Below are 21,915 nucleotides of genomic sequence, written 5' to 3' on the forward strand. Positions count from 1 at the left end.
TTCATAAAACAGGCATCATCCGCACTCATAACGAAGGTGAGTCCTTTGAATATTGTATAGTTTGATACATACTTTTTACAGTAAATTTCATGATAGTTTTTTTCTTGTAACTCTAAACACTATACGTTATCACATCGTGTCGAGGGAAACACGAGGTTTTATCAGCCCCTCGTAATGTTGAAACACAGCCATACTCGCTCGGGACTGATAAAATCCAGTATTTCCCCCGACGCGATGTGATAACGAATTTATCTAGCTGAATGCTTTTTACTGAATGAAAAGAAAACAATACGCATCGAATCGAGTTGTTGTGGCAAAACGTTTCTTTGCTGCCATGTAGACACCAGCTGATCGACTGACCTCAATGAAGCGAGTTACTAAACGCTTGACGATGCGTGCTTTTCTGACGTTACTGGTCACTGAGACGTGGGTGATTAGACTTTTGTACACGCTGCTCACGGATCGTGACGGGTGTACATGATATTTTATCAGAGTCATGTGAACCAATCAAAACTCGAAATTCTTACATGAGCTCGGATAATTTCGTTTATCACATTTCAGTTTAGTCAGGGGTAGTCCAGACGAACAAGCATACAAGGTTGTCACAGAGACTGACTGTTATAATGATTAGTCATTATTCAGATTGGTGAGCAATGAAATCACGTCACACGTGCACGCATATTACATACTCCAAACCCAAGCTTCCAATAGTCCTAGTGGTACTAGGTCGCCAATATGACATAGTAGTATTTCAGACATATGTTCTATTTCTCATACTGCAGGTGATCTGTATGCATGAAGTCATTTCCGATGAGAGGTATGAGATAAAGTATATATGTGTAACATACAACGCTGCATTGAGCAGGAGACAATTCCCATGACAGGTCATATTAACTGTATCGAGGTACCACATCTTGGATACCATGGCTGTGGACTAAAGTGGTTACTTCCAACATGAAGGACAAAATAGTTCATGCAGACTCTGCTGGTTCTACTCACGTTCCTGACACAGTTCGTGCTGCCACCCTGCTTCGCATCCACCAGGACATTCCCCCGAAATATGATGACACGTTTCGTTCTGAGCACACTGGCCACAGGTTTTGTTACAACTGACGCCATACGTCCCACTGGGGCACTCTGTTGTAATGACAATGTTTAGAATTAGTTCAGTTTCAACACATTAACACTAATCCTATCTAAGTATCAGATTGTTGGCTGGTGTAGTAAAGCACCAGTGATATGTGTTACAGATCCAAACATTATTTCTCTATGTCCAAAGATACACTGAAATGTGCAACCCTCACAGTCCCCATAACATTCGTCTCAATTATATCAACAACACACACACACACGGGCTAGATTTTCGAAGCACCTTTAGCAGGAAGACAGTCGTAAGTCCCATACATTCATACATTAACTTACGACTATGTTAGCGCCTCTCCAAGCATGTCAGAGTTGTCAAGCATGCATTTTACATTTAACTTCATTATGAATATTCAAGTAAAAATCAAAGTGCTAAAGTAGCGTCACAAAATGTCCTAACCTTCATTTTTACAAGTTAACATTTAACGTGGTTCACGTCTTTTTATTAGCGGCACATGTATGTTACATGGTAAGTGTCTTCCGAGCGTGTATGCAACTCATGTCGCTGGCTGAAAACAAAACTCGTCATACCTTGTGTGCAGTCCTGTAGTGTCCAGCCACGATCACATTCAACATTACATGCTCCATCGGCGTGACAAGATTCACTGGTACAATGTCTGTCAGCACATCGCAGGGCACAGTTTTGGCCATAATAGCCATCCCGGCAGTCTACACAGTAATACCACGGAGTGAGTGACTTACCATTTATCGTAACATCGGCAGTATTTACTAATTGTTAAGTTTTATACATAATAATTAATGATACATTGTAAAAAAAACTGTCGACGAAGGTATAATTCCATATTTATTACGATTAAAAGAAGTGGAAAGGTTTGATGGACTTTGGATGTATTGGGACCTACGTGCCCTCTCAGGTGGACAATAATTTTTCAGTACTTTAACCCCCATCGAGCATACAGCTACTAACAATCTTAATTACGAATAGTAACACCATTGACATAGTGCTTAGTATTTTAGTAGTATAGGGAATGACAGTTCTAAAACACTTTCAAGAAAAGTCTCTACAAAGCCTTATTTACTAAATAAGGCTTTGGTTGGGCCCTTAGCTCTTGCTACTATTACCCCTACTACTTAACGTGTGTTGGAGGTAACACTGTGCCGTACGGTACGATCAATAATTCTTCTCTTACAAATCCCCTACCCGGCCCATCCCTCAAGTAGTATAAGTTAGGTTCGTCGGCTTTCATATCCACTTTATCTATGTTGTAAGTTTTGACTGACCATATAGGATCGGTGGCCCGCTTACGGCTATCACCCTCGTGTTCCCCCGGCTGGTATAGATACCTCACTAGGGCCCTATCTGGTATCTGTTTCTCCTTCCCACGCAATGGAGCGGCCGACTCTGCAACTATTGATATCAGTTTGATAGCGTCTGCCGGTTTCTTACCGGTGAGACGGGTGACTTCATGGTTGATTGCCGACACCACCTTGGGTAACCTCGTGACCCATTCAGTCGATCGTTTTCCAGGGGTGGCCATCTCCCTAGCATACTGATGGCCGAACAAGCGCTCAGCCAAAGTCCTATTAAATCTCTCAACTATGGCTTGGCTGCGATGGGCTCCGGCCGTGCCACGCCTGACCTTTGTATCGTGTTTGGCTAGCAGTTGTGACACGGCACCCATGAACTCCCGTCCGGGGTCAACTTGCAGCGCTGTTGGCCACGTCAGCGGACTGCGTTTGTATATGCGTTCGAATCCTCTGGCTACCTGGGCCGAATCTTTCGTGGTCAAGGGTTCGGCTTCCTTGTAACGACTGGCTACGTCCACTACGGTTAAGGCATACTTGTACCTCTTGTCGTGGGGTAGGAACAGTAGGTCTGCCTGGTGAACGCTATTAGGTATGTTAATACCGAACCTCCTTCTAGGCACGTAGCGTGGTGCCAGCAAATAGATCTGCCACAGGGCTTGTTTTTCAAGCCATGCTTTGGCTTCCTCCGGGGGGTACTCGCGTTATTTTAGCTAGCTTATCTACTGCGCTAGCTCCTTTACAGTACCCACGCGGGCTGTAGTAAATAGCCTCAAATTTTTTCATGTCCATACGCGTATGTGTTTATCCCATCAATAGCTATCCAACGTTTCGTGTCCATAGGCGACAGGGACGTCTTGTTTATAGTCAGTCACTTCTAAGTGTGTTCATTTTATGCTTAAAGGTACGGGTCTTGAACAGGGCTTCCTTGAATTTGGCGTGTTTGATGTGTTGTTTCACCACATACTTCTTAACCCCCTTAGCCTTCCGGATCTCACTATTGTCGGCTTTCAGTATGGAGTACATCTTAGGTCTCAAACCTATGTACTCGGCTATGGGCGTGCCAGCACACTCGTCCTTCATCTTACCTAGGACCTTTTTATTTACCGTACTGTGTATGGTATGGGTCTTAGGGTAGTCGCTGGTGTCGTATAAATCGAGGTGTTTTTTCATGTCCTCGTACACGTCCTCGGTTCGAATTTCTAACAGCAGGGAATCCGTGTCAGTGTACAGCACTTCACACCTGTCGCCGTACTGTTTCTTGAGCTCGTTGTAGTAAAAGTCGTACATCAGGTGTTTGGATAAATCGAGGATGCTCATCCCCACGTAAACAGGCCGGTTGAATTTTATGTGGCTTTTCTTCATGTGTAGGGCAACCAGGTTGTCTGTGAATATCTTACTACGGTTGAATGCCCGACTGGCTATCAATCTCCTGAGCTTGTCTTCCTCACTCGACCGAACCAGCTTCACGGTCACGCGTTTCCTCAGGTTCTCCATAGTCTTACCAAACACAGAGTTGTTCATGAGCTTGTAGAGATTTTTCTCAAAATCACTGGTGGCTTTTTTTCGTAGGTCTGTGTTCATTCTGATGTAGGGCTCCATCCATGGGCTCTGGTCGAACATGAGCACCCTGTGTATTTTGGTCAGCCTCATACCCAACGACAGGTACAGCTGTAGGTTGCGATAGTGAACGATGTACTTGGTCTTATTCATTAAGTTAGGCACGAGTTTTTCAACGTCTGTCACACGCCCACCTAACAAGTTATGTTGGTACTCAGACATCCAGTCTGGGTTAACCCTCATACGTTCGGGGGCCAGGGGGTAGCTGTTGTGTGATGTGTGTAATTCCTTGGTATACTCTAAGTCAACCTCGAGGATATAACCTTTGTTCGAATCTGGTGCAACCCCCATAACATCAACGTGGGGTACCCATTCGAATCCCCCTGTAGGTAGATACTGGCTCATGGCCCAGCCGTACAGGTTGTTTGCGTCGAGGTAGAGAATGTGATTGGTTGGCTTGTTAGGATCGTAACCTTTCACGTATTGATTATTTGCTTTCGCGTATCGTTTGGATGCCATGGAAATCCCACCTCGCAAGCCTTTCTCAATGAATAGGTGCATGTCGTAATCTGTGAGCAATTCCAAATTAACTCCGGTCTTTTTAAGCAAGGCGTCCCACGACAGACCTGGGCTGGTGTAATACCATGCGGGGTCGAGTTTATACTGCTTGAAACACGTTCGCCTAAACGTCTCAAACACGTCGGCTAACAGCAGTACATCTGTCCTCAAGTACAGGTCGTGATAATCACCCAGGTTCTTACAACCCAGTTTATTCCATACGTTAGTCGCGTGCGAGTAATCATCTCGTGAGACGGACGCCTCATTCAGCTTGCTATAAAAGCAGTCAATAGGGGGTAGTCTGGTCTCGGTGAACTTGACCCAACTATCCATGTACTCATAGGGGTACACACCCTTCCTCATAAGCAGGGGTCTAGTCTCGGCGTCTGTGTATCGATCGGTGATAGGGAAGGTATTGTTGGCCTTGACCAGACTGTCGAGTGACGACAGGAGGAACTGAAACGAGTCAATGAACCTAAGTCCGTTTAAGCTGAAGGAGATGTATCTCTCCATGTTGTTGGGGATACACGTTATATTACCATCGATTTTCGCGATGGCCTGCATGATCAAGTGTGAGTCGTACCCTCTCAAGTTGTGAAAGACAACGGGGATGTTTATTGTCTTAGGGTTGATTTTAAGCTTGAGGTTGCACGCGCTGTGAGCGGCGCCTCTATATTTACCAGTTATGTGGCAGTGATCTCTCACCGAATCACCGTTAAGTGGTGAGTCACACACGTGACAGTTAGTGCTACTAGCGTGAGCTAGCCTGTCGACTCGGGTCATACGCATGGGAGCGATTCTATACAATGCATTCCTAATAATTTTTTCTTCCTCCTGCAAACACTTTAGAAACCTTTCAGCCGCGTCAGGGCCCCTATACACTACCGGAGCTTTCGTTTCCCCGTCACAACGGACGACAATGTATCCAAACCCACAGGCTTTATGCTCTTGTGTCTTGTGGGTGAAGGGAGCCTCGCCGGCGGCACCACTGGGGGAATCCCCACCCACAACTAAGGCTTCGAAGTCGGCGTATATGATATAAGGCACAGACATTTGGTTCTTGTGGTTACTGAATTTTAGGATTTTGTTATCTTCCTTAGGCATGTCGACTCGTATAGCCGTCTGCCCCACACCTTGGCAATCCTCCCGGTGGGATTCTAATAAGTCAGCTCGACTGAAACCGTGTAGGCATCGTACACAAAAGTGTTTTTCCCCATCGTGTTTCGACTGGTCGTGCAACAACCGACTGAGATGTTTTATCCACGTGTAGTGATACTTGTCACCTCGTTGGATCATGAATATATTGATAACTTGGCGATCCTTCACCGGGCTGACCCTGTGTACTAATGTTTTGTTACCTTCGTGCCCAAAGACATTTATAGCCATATTATTCTGTTTTTCTACTTTAGTGATCTGGGATATGGGGGTGGGTTCATCTATACCATTCCAGTTGAGCCCATCATCCTGAGGATAATTAGAAGGCCTGTTCGGATTAGTGTCAGCTGGAAATAAGGCTGACCTGATAGCTAACCTCAGGCAATCGTTTCCTCTATTCTTAACGTTTACTATGGCATGTTTGTTCCTATAGTAGGGAGGCAAGGCTAGGTATGACCCGCCTCTGAACGGCACGTAGTTAGCTATGTCTAGATAGACATTATCGATTTTATCTACAGCCCACCCGGACCCCAAGTGTGTGTAGCGTTCTAGGTATTCTCGTATCTGCTGAAAACTGGTATCGATTGATGCGTCAATGGTCTCTGTATGTGTGACGACCTCTTGTTGACCTCGGAAGTAAGGCTGAACATACTCAGTGGCCCCTGTGGGACCCCCAACCTGCTTATCGAGCGACATTTTCACTGTGATCTGAAACTTGATACTTCCTAGGTTATTTAGTTCCTGGTTGACCTTATCAGCTATCAGAGGCTTGATATCTGTAATGTCTATGTTTCTATCAACGTGCATGCGCCAACCTCTCAAATAGTTGCCTACAGCGCGCTCAGTGCGCACGAACTGTAGGTCAATAGCTCTATTCTGTCGTAATAATTCTACAAGCTGTGGTTTTCTCATACGGGAATACCCGCCTAAACCCAAATCGTGTGCCTCGGCTTTCAGTTGTTTTACAGTGGGACGTGCTACGGGGGGATGTGATAACAATTCGACTAACCCGGCTCTCCCCAGGTTTGAATAACCCGTGTATCCAAGCTGTTTTGCTTGAGCTTTTAATTGTTTTACCGTAGGAGGGGCTTCTAAACCTAGTAATCTCAACAATGCTGACTTCCGCATTCTAGAATACCCGATCACACCTCTCTGTTTTGCGACCCGCTTGAGCTCGCGCGCAGTAGTCATAGTGTTTACACCTAACATAACCGATGTCTAATTGGGTCACAGTAAAGGGAGGTAACCCCATTTATTTGGAGTCTATCTTGAGCAGTCGCCTACGTTCTTTTATGTAGCCTTTTTTATTCTCGTAGATGAGTTGATGTCTGACTACGTTCGCTCCGTGAGCTTTACATAGACAGTAGTGTCCTTTAACCCCGATACCACACACAGAACACGTGTAGTTAGGACTTCCCATATGGAAACAACAGAACCCCTGATTCCTGCATTTCCTACCACAGGCCTCGGTCTTCCCCATAAGTATGTATTCGCATCGGTATGGAGCGGGTCTCATGTTTACTTATATGGGTATTTTAATTTAATTGCTTCGCAACCAACACAGTAGCTGCTATACCCAACACTATGAAGCCCAGTTCACGATTCATTTGTCCCTTGGATGGTGTGTAGTACTGAGCGAGTGTGGGTTTATTGAGCGGTTCCAATCGTGTACCAGTTAGTAGGTAGTATTCTTTCATTGCTTCATCGACATCGTTGAATGTTTGAACGGCATGGTTTTCACGCTGGAGTTGTTCGTTAATAAAATCGATCCTCTGGAGGCGTTTTTTAGCGTACTCGGCCTGTGCTTTTTGTAAGTTCTCAGTAGCGAGATTGTGCCGCTTCCTTTCTTCCTGTATTTCAGCCGTGTGATCATCTCGTAGTTTTGAGAAGAGGAAATTACTCCCGGAAAATGCCAGGGCATTCACTAACGCCCCACCGATCATCATAGCTATCGTGGCCATCCTATATTTATTTCATTATATTATCAGGTATAATCCCTTGTTTTACTAGGATGTCTTTTGTGGCCATCGCCATACCAAGGTTCATTATGAGCATACCCATATCCTGCAGGTTGAAATCTAGCTTGATAGTTGGTTGTTTAAGCACCATTTTAGTCAACCGAGCGTACCCTACTGCTAGACTGGCGACCACTGTGGCGTGGTATGCGTCGTTGACGAACGTTTTCCCCTCAGACATTATGTATATATAAAAAATATTTTAAATTATAACATGATATGCGGGTCGACAGTGGGGGTTACCACCTCACTGTTGGGGGGTACCCCCACGTTTACCTCACGTCCCTCACGTGTATATAACCACGAGATAGCCAAGGCAGCAGTTACACCTACAGCCAACAACAGTCGGGGGTTGGTCACTGTAATAATTTTATGTTGGTTACACCACCGTTTTTTACCAGCAGCTACTCTCTTAGGATTCTTCTGTCTGGTTACTGTTGGGGTCACTTCCCCCACTGGTTCCCTGGTCTCCTGTGAAGGAGTCACTTCCCTCACTGTTGGGGGTGTGGGGGGTACCACCACTGGGGTTTCCTCCTCCCTGGCATCCATCTATACTATTATTATTATTTTTTCTCTCAAATTGACAATGCTTTGCTGTGATAATCGCCGCCGTCACTGGAGCCAACAACATACCATATTTGTGGTACAGCCCGCAGCTGATAGAGCTCACGGCGTGTTCGATAAAAGGGTCTTTCTCGAGGTCTTCCCACAGGTAAAGTCGGCGCTCTGGTGGAATGGGAAGGAAGTATGACACAATACCGGTGTATATCTGGGTCATAGCCGATCCTATTGTCTTTGTCATTTCTGCTCCGAGCCGGGACTCGTATCTAGCGTACAGCTTATCGATTTCTTCGGCTGACATTTTGTGAATTTTATCAGGAGTGTAGTCTCCAAAGTAATGTTTGGCTTTGCCGCCAACAGCCAACGCCACCAGTTTCTCTCGCTTATCATCAGTGGGGCCTGCCGGCGGCGTGGGGGATACCCCCAACTGTTCGAGCAATTCCTCACACTCCATCTTATAATATAACAAGTAAGATTTAGTTTTAACTATATAATACCCGATGCAGACAAAACACAGAGAAATGAAAGTTAAGTTGCACACGACAAACACTTCAAATATCATAGCTATATGCTTAGCTTTTGCTTAGCTTTGCTTAGCTTTGCTTAGCTTTGCTTAGCTTTAGCACACCCTATATGCTACTGGTTGGTCGGTTTTTAGAACGAGCTTAGCGTGTTTAGTTTCAGCTAGCTGTTTCTTCACCCGTTCCTGTTCTAATTTGCTCATCACATCGTTCTCTCTCAAACACTCCTCGAACGAATCCCTGTCCTTGCAGTGAAATAAGGCCACCCATCGCGTCTGCTCCCTGAGGTCTTTCAACACCGAGTTGAACTTCTGCGTTAGCACCCAGACGCTGTGATTTGCATGCCGGCCGGAGAAGGCCAGGTACGATAGCATGTCTCTCTTTTTTGTTATCTCGCGATTAGCGCTGCAGTCGTCCAGTATGAACAGCGTCGGTTCCCCTTTAAATTTCTCGTGAAGAGCTTTCAACCAGTCCTGCAGGCGTGTTCCAGGGTCGATTTTGTGTACGTCCGGGTCCGTCATCACCCAAGGTCGCGCGTACGTTTTATTCATGCTCAGAGTAGGGCACATGATAACGATGTTATCGAACACATCCTTGTAGTAACCCTCCAACATATCCAACACGAAAACGGTCTTCCCACAGCCAGTCTGCCCGCACACTATGGCGCAGTGTGGGTCAGTGGGCAGTTGTGGGTACCCCTGGGGGGTGTGGGGGTCTCCCCCACTAGTAGATGGCTTGCACGAATCTCCCATTGTCTATATTAAGTTGCGCGTCCATAATAACGTACAGATATAATTTCAACTTACCAGCGGGTTGAGCCTTCTTAGTAATCTGGATGGTTATCCCTTCGCTGCCGTTATCTATACGGCACCCGCTACCGTGCAGTTTATCATCATCCGTGGATCGCATGTCCAACCATAGGGCGTACTTGGTGGTCAGGTATTCACCGATCTGCACGGAGCCGAGGTCCAGGTCCTTTGTTATATAATGTGAGGTCCCCACTGGTAGCTTTTTTATCTCATCCCACTGCTGGTGTGGTCTCATACCATGACTGAACAGCTGGTTGGGCACGCCCTCGATGGTCACTTCCACCTTTTCAATCTCGGGGTTGAAAAACTTCTCGCTGTCCCTCCGGAATGGCTCGTAATCCTCCACGGGGACGACCAGGATACCTTTCATCGATCGCGCCGGCACGTTCAGGTTGATATTCCACACAGTGTCACTCTTATCTCGCACGACTGATCTATGCCTCAGTACGCGATCGTACAGGATAGCCATCTTCCCAGAGTACTGGCTTCGAACCTGCCTGGCCAGCTCCGGGCTAGTGACCATGTCGAACTCCAGAGAGATGTTGTCTATGGTATAACTGGCCTCATCACCGTTCGGCGTACGCACTACTTTGCTATAGTCGTTAAACGTTAGCTCGTATTCGAGCCTATCACCCAGCGCGGCCTGGTAAAACGGCGCGTGTCCCGTGAGCAACTCGAAGTCGAGCGACACGCAGAATCGATTCCCGTATGCTCGAGCGATGGCCTTTTCACCGTCCGATAGCTTGTCTAGCTGGTCTGGCGTGAAGGCATACCCTATACGCGACCGGGTTGATTTGCTGATACCCTGGTACACATCATTGACTCGTTCTCCCTCGCTTTTCCAGAGATCCCCGTAGCAGTGAAACACGTCGCTGTCGTCGATACTCAGCACCTCGTTACCGCTGATCTTGACGGTCGTTTTCTTGATGATGGCTCGACCTACGTTCCGCACTAGCTCGCGTTTGTCGTTGTCGGAGGTCAACGTGATATTGAACGCCAGTCGAACAGTGCCTGGTACAATGAGGTCATTCTCACCAAGGTTTGGAAATCTAACCAGCAGAGTTTGATTCTGGTCTATCTTGCTGGGATTGTTGGTGATGGTCACCGACTGTCGCACGGCTCTGGCTCCTAATGGCTCTCTCAATCTTCTGAAAGGATCTAATTTTCTACCGTACATTGTTATATAAATGAAATATATTTTTAATACTAATGGATGAAGACATAGATATGACGGAGATGTCGGGCGATAGTGCCCAGGCATTCGATGATGACCAGGAGACCTCATTCAGTACGGGCCTACAGCCGGCTGTCGACGCAGTTGAGACCTCATTATCGAAGCAAAGGGCCGAACTCATTAAGGGCGCAGTCGACGATTATTACAACAAAGTTGAAAAGAAAGACAACATCAAGGCGCCGGGAAGCTACTATTCCGATTTTACCATCATCGATGGCGCGCTGCGTTTGAAGTCTCACCCGGATGCTGATCTCATGACAAAAAGCCAGAGAGAACCGCTTGCCTTATCAACACTGAAAAAGCGATATGGGCCTGACTTTATCCGCGATAAACTAGGCTTCATAGATTACGGTGGCGCGCGACCTAAGATTCCTCCGGAGTTAGTTCAAAGTCTGGAAGGCATCAGGGACGCCCCATCGGATCAAAACATGACTTATGATATTAAAAAGGTGTTGGCCGACTACGAGAACGAGCCCTTCCCGGGGCTCAAAAGTACCTTTCGGGAACTGCGGGGGTTGGACCTGTTAATGCAAACCATTCGTGGTCATCTCTGGAAAAGCACGGCCAAAATGAGTGAGATAGACGACCACATCGCTTATGAAAGGAAAAAACTCGGTGAAACTGAGGACGAGGCTCGGAAAGCCCCCATCGAGAAACGAATACGTGATTTGGAAGAGGAAAAGAAGGTCTGGCTGGAGACAGCATCCTCCTTCAAAGAAAAGCTTCGATCCCAGGTCAGCCGTATACGGGAAACCATCAATCAAGTCCTCCACCGAGACACCACATTAGCAGACAGGATTCGGATATTGTTCCGGGAGCAAGGGATCACCATCGCCAGCATTCTGACTGCATTGGGTTTCATCATATCAACCCTGGTGGTGTCACTGACAGGGGGTACCCCTGTTGGGCCTGCAGGCGGCGGCGGAACTCCAAGTGGCGGTGGGGGTGTTAAAGACTGGATAAAAAAACTCGGGGAACGCCTAGCTAAACTGGCTGGTAAAGCCGCCGAAGCCCTTCCCGGCATCCTGGGTAGCATCGTCTCGTGGTTGTTGAGCGCTCTGGCTAAAACTGCCACGTGGTTCAGTCAAAACCTGTGGGCAGCCATCGTCGCCGTGGCTGGTCTGGTGTACGTAGCGGCTAAGAAATTTTTAACCAAATAAGTCCCAAAGCTACCCCACCAACCGCCAGGGCCGTTTTATTATCAATATGCTGCTGATAGGGGGGTACCCCCACATGCATATGGGGGTGTGTGGGGGGCACATGAACTTTAGACTCCGGGGGTGGCGCCACTATACCCGTTTCACGTGGTGGAATGTGGGGGATATAGAGGGGGTTAATATCGGGGTTGATACCCAACTTTTGATCCGCCGTGGCTATGACTATTTTGTTCTTATAACCCACCACTTTTTTTACTCTCAGTTGCATATCACTCGGAGCCATGTACAGCCCCACGCCGAACACGTAATTGACTTTCGATCTGGCGTATTCTAACACGTTTTGGTAACGGTCGATGGCCCGCGGGAGATCAACTGGAGAATTGATAGCATCCTCAACGTTGGAAACGAACTGTGTCTGAGCGTCGTAAGCAGTTCCCTTACCGATGATGTTGGAACGCGTCATCGACTGCGCACCCAACAGCGCCCACACGTACGTTCGAATCGAGTCGTTCAACCTGACTACCCCGGCATGAGTGAATCCTTTCAACGTGTCCAGCATGAACATTTTCCACCCGTCTGAGGTTGACTGCTCCACTTTCTGGACTGTGAAAGCAACCCCACTTTTAAAGTTCATACGATCATCCCTCCATTCATTACTCGACAAAGCAAAGTCCTGGCGTAGTATATCTCGTTTCATTAAATCATCACTGACTTCTTTCACTGGTCGCCCCCCATCATAAGGAATACCCAACCCGTGGTTCGGGCCCGGCAAACGCCAATCCGTCTTCGGGTTTATTTCGAATTCATTGCAAATACGTTCGTAGGCCCGTCTTTTGTACCCGTTGTTTATTGCTTTCCACCCACTGTCTTGTGGGAGGGGGACGCTGATCTCTTTAAGGATACGTCTGACCTGGTAGTACACGTGGAATTTGAACACAGACTGACTCAGCGGTCCACGCCGAGTGTCGGTCAATGTCACACCACACCCCGTTGTAGCGCACCACACGGCAAAGTTTAATTGATTCTGCCAGAACTGCATAGGGTTGTTGAACCAAGCGTGGACTGCCTCAATGTTAGTCACCGAAAGCTTATACTGATCGAACACATCTAAAAACTGGACATTGAAATACAACCCAGGAGCAACCACGATCTTCATGGGGGAGAAATCTACATCCAGTTTAGGGTAAAACACACCAGGGGAATACATTTTAAAAACTATTATATAATGAGCATATATACTCTAACATGTACATAACACTTCCAGGAATAACGAGCAGTGAGGCCGTTCAGCTGACGCACGCGATCGATAACACGTCAGGCCAACTCGAAGTCGCACTCTGCGATATCACCTACCTACCGCAATGGACTAACATCAACGCCAGCAACAATAAGCTGTTCGTCAGTGGGGCTCGCAGTCAGATAACTGACGGCTACTACAGCGTGTGCTCTCTAAACGACGAGGTCTTCAAACCCCTGGGAGCCGAACTCAAGATGAACAACTCAAACGGCACAGTGGTGTTAATCAACAACGGAAGAACCTCCTTGAGGCTCGGCCGACCATTAGCGAGGATACTCGGTATGTCTCCTGACGAGATAAAACCAACAACAACCGTCACAGGCACGAAGTTACCCGACCTAGTACCGTACCGAGAGCTGTACATTCATCTCGGTCAGGTGAGCACAACGTACAACATTCAAGGAGGTCACCCTTCCACTATACTGAGAGCAGTGCGGGTGAAAACTGAGAAATACAACGACGGTAGAACCGAGTCGTTTTCACCAAGGCAGTATAAGAGATTAACCCAGGGCAACATATCTGAGCTGATAATATCGGTGTTAGATATAAATCATAATCCTGTAAATATAGGATACCTCAGCTTAACGCTTCATGTAAAATGACCAGCGCACAAGGGCCCGGAGTGAAAAAATGCGTCAATATCGGGCTCTCCGACCTCGGAGACACGCGCGGTTTCGACGCTCCCGGAGTAGATGGTAAATCATACGCCTTGCAACTGAAAAACAACATTTACAAACGCGTTGAAATCCCCTCCGGTGGAACCCTAAGTGATATAGTAGATACCACAAGAGCAACAGTCAACACTAAGTACGCCCTTGTCAACACCGGTAATAATAATTGGATAATATACCCATCGTTCGGGGGTAAACTGTTCGACTTAGACGATGTTGAAAGCACTACCGTCGCCCGAAACAAACCATATATGCTCGTCTTCACCGAAGATGACAAGTGGGTGTTGTTACCCGATAACGACGACTGGTTTCTCAATATTAGACTCGTCTCTCCCTACGTGTTCACGGATAACAAAGACAACCACCTAAACAAAGTTGTGAACAATGGAACCCTGCTCGTGGCTTACGTCCCAACTCAGAGACGTAGCGTAGTCGTCAGCCCAGTCAACACTATAGCAGCCCACATGCTATCGAGTAAACCGACCATACAAAACGTGAAATTGCAGTTGGTGTCTGAATTCGAAGGTGTGGTCACTATACTAGAGAATCTACCGGCAAACTCAACACTGATCATCAAAGTCTACCTAGGGGAACCATCGGGGAATGATGTCGAGATCGTGAAGGGGATCAAACTCGGGTGGGGTAAACAACATCAGTATCAAGTTTGCAATGTTTACGTGCGGGTGGGTGTCGGCGCCAAGACCAGTCTGCAGGGGGTCAACGTGATCGTGGAAAACAAGATATCACTAATCAATATCTTCCTGCCTAACAACATACACTTCATGGGTATGAAGTTCACCCCTGAATTATTATCAGAAAACCAGTTGGAAATTATATCGTAATAGTATAATAATGACCAGTCATCATCCCAACACTACGCTTAACGACCTAGGAGATACGTAGGGATTCGATCAGCCTGGTGAGGAAGATGAATTATATATCCTGCACTTTAAAGACAACGTGTACAGACGGGTGTCGTTATCAGATTTTAAAGAGCCTAAATGGAGGATCAACTTAACACTCGCCTCACCTTATATCACAATAGACGAAAATGAGTGGATCTCTAAGATTAGTAACAACGGTAGCTGGATCGGGGATTTCATCATTCCGGAGAGGGGATTCATGATATCTATTAATTCCGTAAATAGTTTAAGGTCTGTAGGGGGAAAAAATAAATTAACATTTAGCAATCGTTTGAGTAATATAGTAAATATTGTTGAGATATATTCCCCTTCCACACTCATCATAGAAGTCTTCTTTTATATAAGCACTGAAAACAACTCAAGAGTACACCAAATTGTACCCGGGGTGTCAATACACTGGTATGACGAACACCTAGGTCAACATTGCCGTATTATTATACAACGGGATACCCCGGGTCATATAAACCACTTAATAAGCCTCAGTGGGGTTTTGATTACAACAGGAAAGTCTATTAACCTCTCACCTATTACCCTGACTAGTGGTCTAGACCTTATAGAATTCAAATTCACTTATGGACTATTAACTGAAACCCAATTAAAATATCTTTCATAATATATATTATAGGATGGGTCTTTACCCAGTCGTAGAGGAAGTAGCGAAGATGCTGGAAACCGTAGATGGATTCCGCTTGAGGCAGTTATGTGATGTGAAACGTCAACTAGAACAAGACCGTGACACGCGGAAAGCACTATGTAAAAAGTATAATAGAGCTTTCAATATCGTGGACGGGGCTGACACTACCCTTATGGCAACCAGCATGGGACTAGGGGCGGCAGGCGTTGGGTTGTTAGCTACCATCGTGGCTGCACCTATAGTGCTAGGTACTGAAATAACGGCAGGGGTGGCAGGGGTGGCAGGGTTGGCAGGGTTGGCGCTTAAGTTAGTATCACGCAGACTGCATCGTAAGGCATTGAAACACGACGAGATCAGGGTTCTGGCCGAAGCAAAGCTCAACACAGTGAGTGAGCGTATTTCCACGGCACTCTCTGATAGTAAGATCTCAGAAGAGGAGTTTCGTTCAATCCTCTCTGAACTCACAAAATATAACGGAATGAAACAAGATATTCGGTCCAAGTCACGTAAGTCTGCTATCAGTGAGGACGAGAAAAAAAAGTACATAGAACAGGGGATACAAAAAGCCCAGCAAGCCTTTATTACGAACACCAAAGAGATCATAGGCGGTTCACGTTAAACTGTTTCATCGATATAAACGTGACATAGGCACAGTGTTACCTCCAACACACGTTAAGTAGTAGGGGTAATGTATCTATACCAGCCGGGGGAACACGAGGGTGATAGCCGTAAGCGGGCCACCGATCCTATATGGTCAGTCAAAACTTACAACATAGATAAAGTGGATATGAAAGCCGACGAACCTAACTTATACTACTTGAGGGATGGGCCGGGTAGGGAATTTGTAAGAGAAGAATTATTGATCGTACCGTACGGCACAGTGTTACCTCCAACACACGTTAAGTAGTAGGGGTAATAGTAGCAAGAGCTAAGGGCCCAACCAAAGCCTTATTTAGTAAATAAGGCTTTGTAGAGACTTTTCTTGAAAGTGTTTTAGAACTGTCATTCCCTATACTACTATTTTCAATCTGCATTTCAAGTGTTTAATGTTTTTGTGTACTTTATTGGACAACAACGTGGCCTACAGGCTTAACAATGCCACGGTATGCTTCCAAAACATACCCCTTAAACATTGCTATTTATTGTTGATCACCAAACCATGTTAGTGGTAAAGGTAGGCTGTCCAAGATGACATAATTATGACACTTTTAGGGATGTTTGCAAATTAACATGCAGCAATCAGCAATCAATGCATTTTGAAAAGGTGAATGCAGTATAGGTGCTCTGAATAATTTAAAATTCAGTTTAACCAATAAGATACATTATCATCAGGAAAGACAAAGCAATAACTTACTACTGGAACAGTCTATTTCTGTCCACCCAAATTCACAGCCACCAGGACATTCTCCAGACACCCCGTCACACGTAGATGAGTTTGTTGTACAATGTCGGTCACTGCAGGATCTGACACAGTTAGGTCCGTACATCATACTGGAACAGGCTGAAGTGGAAGTGGAAGCTGGTGAAGGTGTGAAAAGACATTCGTGAAACCCGTGATGATCTGGATGATGCCTGGGCAACCATTCCTGTAAGGCGACTAACATGATTGGGTGGTCAGGAATGGTTGGCATATGCTATTGTATCACAAGTGCGAGAGTTCGTGCTGTTGTTCACTGAATTGTCTGGTTAAAACTCGATTATTACAGACCCCACCACAAAGCTGGAATACTGCTACGAGCAGCGTTGAGCAACAAACTAGCAAACAACCATAATCACTTTGTGGACAGTATGGTTGATATTATACCATATTTAGTATAGATTACATTTTATACTGAACCGCCGCTCATTATGGAAGATACACGTCTACTAAATTTAGATTGTCTGACATTGCAATCCGACACTAAACATGTTCACGATAACGTTAGGGTAGAAACCTTAGGTAAATTACTTTTCAACCAATACAGTAAAGTAAATTGTGTACTAAATGTATCTGTTTTAGCAACAGACACATTGGTATGTGCGAGAAACGTATTATTTAGAAAAAAACATCGCTGTTTATGTGACAAAAATACCACCACTACAATCTGGTCCGTTATATACAGCTGCACATCCGCCTTCACACAACCCTTGTATCCTATCACAGATTGAGGTCTCCATGCAGATACGATGTGTGCAAGTTTTATCCACAGTTAGCTCCGTAATACCCGGAGGCACATTCTAGCATACAAAACTGTCCTTTTCAGAAATGCCATGTCAGGACAGGTTATAGGATTGAAAATCAAATTAGGCATGTTTCAGCAATACCCATTTTCACAACTTCAATCATTCGCTTGTTTTAGACATGTTTTGTGTGGTTGTCATGAACAGAAATCCCAAGGTAATTGATACGCTGTACAAGTGGAATATTCAATATCTGCTGTAAGTATAAGTGGGATGATTCCGAACTTAGGACAGAAGTCATGAAAACGAACTGTTGCCATCCTGACGGTCTTGTTTCGAAGTTTTAATGTATGAATATGGGTGAGTCATGACTGATAAAATCACCTGATCATTGTAAGGATACACTGCATGGAGTACGAAAGCCTAATGCTGCCACTTTTGTAGCACAAAATATTTTTTCAAAGACAATTCTCGTTACTTCAATTATTTACTCGTTGCTTCGAGTATTTTCTCGTTATTTCAATAATTTTCTCGTAACTTCGAGTATTTTCTCGTTATTTCAAATATTTTTCGTTGCTTCGATTTATTTCTCGCTACTTCGAGAATTTTCTCGTTGCTTCAAGTTTCTTTCAAAAACTTGAAATTTCGAGTATTTTCTCGTTATTTCAATTTTTTTTCGTTGCTTCGATTAATTTCTCGTTACTTCGAGAATTTTCTCGTTGCTTCAAGTTTCAGTCAAAAACTTGAAATTTCGAATATTTTCTCGTTGCTTCAAGTTTCTTTCAAAAACTTGAAATTTCGAGTATTTTCTCGTTACTTCAAGTTTCTTTCAAAAACTTGAAATTTCGAGTATTTTCTCGTTGCTTCAAGTTTCAGTCAAAAACTTGAAATTTCGAGTATTTTCTCGTTGCTTCAAGTTTCAGTCAAAAACTTGAAATTTCGAGTATTTTCTCGTTGCTTCAAGTTTCAGTCAAAAACTTGAAATTTCGAGTATTTTCTCGTTACTTCAAGTTTCAGTCAGAAACTTGAAATTTCGAATATTTTCTCGTTGCTTCAAGTTTCTTTCAAAAACTTGAAATTTCGAGTATTTTCTCGTTGCTTCAAGTTTCAGTCAAAAACTTGAAATTTCGAGTATTTTCTCGTTGCTTCAAGTTTCAGTCAAAAACTTGAAATTTCGAGTATTTTCTCGTTGCTTCAAGTTTCAGTCAAAAACTTGAAATTTCGAGTATTTTCTCGTTGCTTCAAGTTTCTTTCAAAAACTTGAAATTTCAAATATTTACTCGTTGCTTCAAGTTTCTTTTAAAAACTTGAAATTTCGAGTAATTTCTCGTTGCTTCAAGTTTCAGTCAAAAACTTGAAATTTCGAGTATTTTCTTGTTGCTTCAAGTTTGAGTCAAAAACTTGACATTTCGAATATTTTTTCGTTACTTCAAGTTTCTTTTAAAAACTTGAAATATCGAGTATTTTCTCGTTGCTTCAAGTTTCTTTCAAAAACTTGAAATTTCGAATATTTACTCGTTGCTTCAAGTTTCTTTTAAAAACTTGAAATTTCGAATATTTACTCGTTGCTTCGATTCCTTTTTCTTAATTTCTAAGTTTAATGGAGGTAGCATGTATATTTCATATCTGCCCCGAGCAAGATGACATCCTCATAGTCACAGCCTAAGTCACATGTTCATGGATACAGCAAAAAAAATAAAATTCATATCTGAGTATAACCATCAAATGGCACATCTATGGATTTCATGAAGCTAGCATGTATAGTTTAAGGAAATCTTCTCCGAACGACATGACACCCTCATATCCACAGCCTAAGTCACATTTGGTAGGAAACCGCAAAAGGTTCATATCTGGGTTTAAACCCCAAATGGCAAACCTATCTATCCTGCTTGATACGTGTTCCTAGTCTGATGAAGTTATCATGAATAGTTTAGGAAATATGCTTGGGACGGTATCGATCCCCCAAAGGACAGACCACTTAAAACAACACATTTTATAGTTGGTTGCACAAGGCTTAATTAAGCTGTGTCGTTGAAAATTGTGGTATGTGTCCTGATGAAAAAGACAACATTAGGTTTAGAAATGGTTATACGACCTCTGGCCATATGAAACTTTAAGTGTTATTGAAATTGTTCATTAAATATTTTCAAGAAAACTGCTTCGCCACATGTTGTATGTGGAGCCTGGAAGCAAACCAATTCGTACTGATATTCATACCAAAATGGTATGCTTTTTGATCAAATTGACTTCAGTCAAATCCTCAAAGTTATCGAATATATGGTATCATTTCACAGTTAAGTCTTATTTGCGGTTCACTCCAAAATGACAGACCTCCTGTAAGATAAATTCAGTTAGTACACTAGTTAGCTCAGCCATGCTCTCCACCGCTATTCCATTAATGAGTTCACTTGGAGTCAGTACATAGTATACAGTCTGTTCAATCTTGGAATTCAAGCAATACTCAATCATCAAAAGGATTTCATTTCACAATGTATGAACTTGAAGTTATTCCAGAACCTTATTTTAAATTAACCTTACAAAGTAGAATTTCACTGAGAAAATTTAGGACAACAAATCATAGGTTACTAATGGAAACAGGGCGCTGTCTGAATGGTTTGAAAGAAAGCCAACTTTGTAATCTTTGTAAACAAGCCATATGTGACGAATTCCATGTTTTACTAATATGCCCACCACTTGTCGAACAACAACGAGTATCATTTTCAACAAAATATTTCAGTGTGAATCCCTCTACCTGTACATGTATTTTTCTCATGAAATGTGATTATCAACCACTCACTCTCAAATTATCCAAATATATGACACACTATGCCTTTTCAAATGATATCAAATTCTGTTTGTTCTTCTACCAGTCACTACAGAGTATAGTAACAACACATTTCCATCTTTCTTAATTTACTTGTAATTAGAGTGAAAAGTAGTCGAGAACTGAGTTGCTTGAGAAGCTGAGAATGTTCTCAAGCACTTTTCATATAAAAAGTCTTAATATAAAAATCATAATTCATTACATGAATTAAAACAAAGTATAGTTTCCATATCTGGGCACATGTTATTATTATCAGCTTAATTAAGCCTTATGCAAACAACCCTAAAGTGTGTTGTTTTAAGCGGTCTGTCTTTTGTGAGGTCTGCTTTATGGGAAGATACCGCGGTTGCAAGGGTGCGCATCCTCCCTATTGAACTGAAAGTTTGTTTTATGACCACTGAAACTCGGGTGGTGTAGGGTGTAGATTGTAGGGTGTGTGTGACTGAGGATGTCATCTTGATCGGGGTAGATCTCCTAAAATATACATGCTAGCTTCATCAAACTTAGAAATTAAGGACAATAAAATCGAAGCAACGAGAAAATATTCGACATTTCAAGTTTTTGACTGAAACTTGAAGTAACGAGAAAATACTCGAAATTTCAAGTTTTTGACTGAAAATTCTCGAAGTAACGAGAAATTAATCGAAGCAATGAAAAAAATATTTGAAATAACGAGAAAAAACTCGAAGTTACGAGAAAATTATTGAAATAACGAAAAAATACTCGAAGCAACGAGTAAATATTTGAAGTAACGAGAACTGTCTTTGAAAAAATATTTTGTGCTACAAAAGTGGCAGCACTAGGCGTTCGTAATGGAGAGACTCTAAGTCAGTAAAATGTGTAACATTTAATACTAACAGCACTGCCAATATTTGTGGGTGTATGTAATGGAAAAGTATACTTGGTAAGTGCTTTTCAATGTACAGGGTCGTATATGTCCGAAAATTATCACTTTCTTCTATCGGAAATAATGTTATCGATTTTAGAGGAATATATACGTCTTTGATAAAATGAATACCATTTGTTCGCAAAATAATTAATGTGCGAGGTTTGACATAACATACGTCTCGTTGCATTCCTCGGATTTTATGATGAAGTTAGGGCACAGATAGAGACACAACCAACAAGGATCATTTGATAAGGAATGTCTATAGACCGAGAGGGCAAATATTTCCCCATTTAGTCCAACGTCGCCACGATAAGTAAGACAAACTGTATTCTTCAAATTGAGACAACAATGTATCCATTGGGCAGTGAGTGAGTGAGTGAGTGAGTGAGTTAATATTTAATGTCACATCGGCAATATTGCAGGCATATCGTGACGAGAACATACGTGACAAAAATAATATATATGTATATTATGAAGACCCTGTCGACGAAGGACAGTAAAACCACTAGACTATCACAGTTGGTATTAAAACTAGCGT

At 43.7% G+C, this 21,915-nt stretch overlaps 1 protein-coding gene across 2 annotated transcripts in view; it reads right to left on the reverse strand.

Moving 5' to 3' along the window:
- Window positions 1–21,915, reverse strand: part of LOC137290327 (receptor-type tyrosine-protein phosphatase kappa-like) — a 131,668-nt gene that overhangs the window by 11,878 nt on the left and 97,875 nt on the right. For both annotated transcript variants that reach the window (XM_067821170.1, XM_067821169.1), the window contains 3 exons: window positions 16,859–17,005; window positions 1,675–1,812; window positions 1,000–1,137 (listed from right to left, as the gene is read on the reverse strand). In XM_067821170.1, coding sequence (XP_067677271.1) covers window positions 1,000–1,137; window positions 1,675–1,812; window positions 16,859–17,005 — 423 coding nt within the window. The remainder of the gene's footprint in view (window positions 1–999; window positions 1,138–1,674; window positions 1,813–16,858; window positions 17,006–21,915) is intronic.

Source organism: Haliotis asinina, chromosome 7 (assembly GCF_037392515.1).
Source record: "Haliotis asinina isolate JCU_RB_2024 chromosome 7, JCU_Hal_asi_v2, whole genome shotgun sequence".
NCBI lineage: Eukaryota > Metazoa > Mollusca > Gastropoda > Lepetellida > Haliotidae > Haliotis > Haliotis asinina.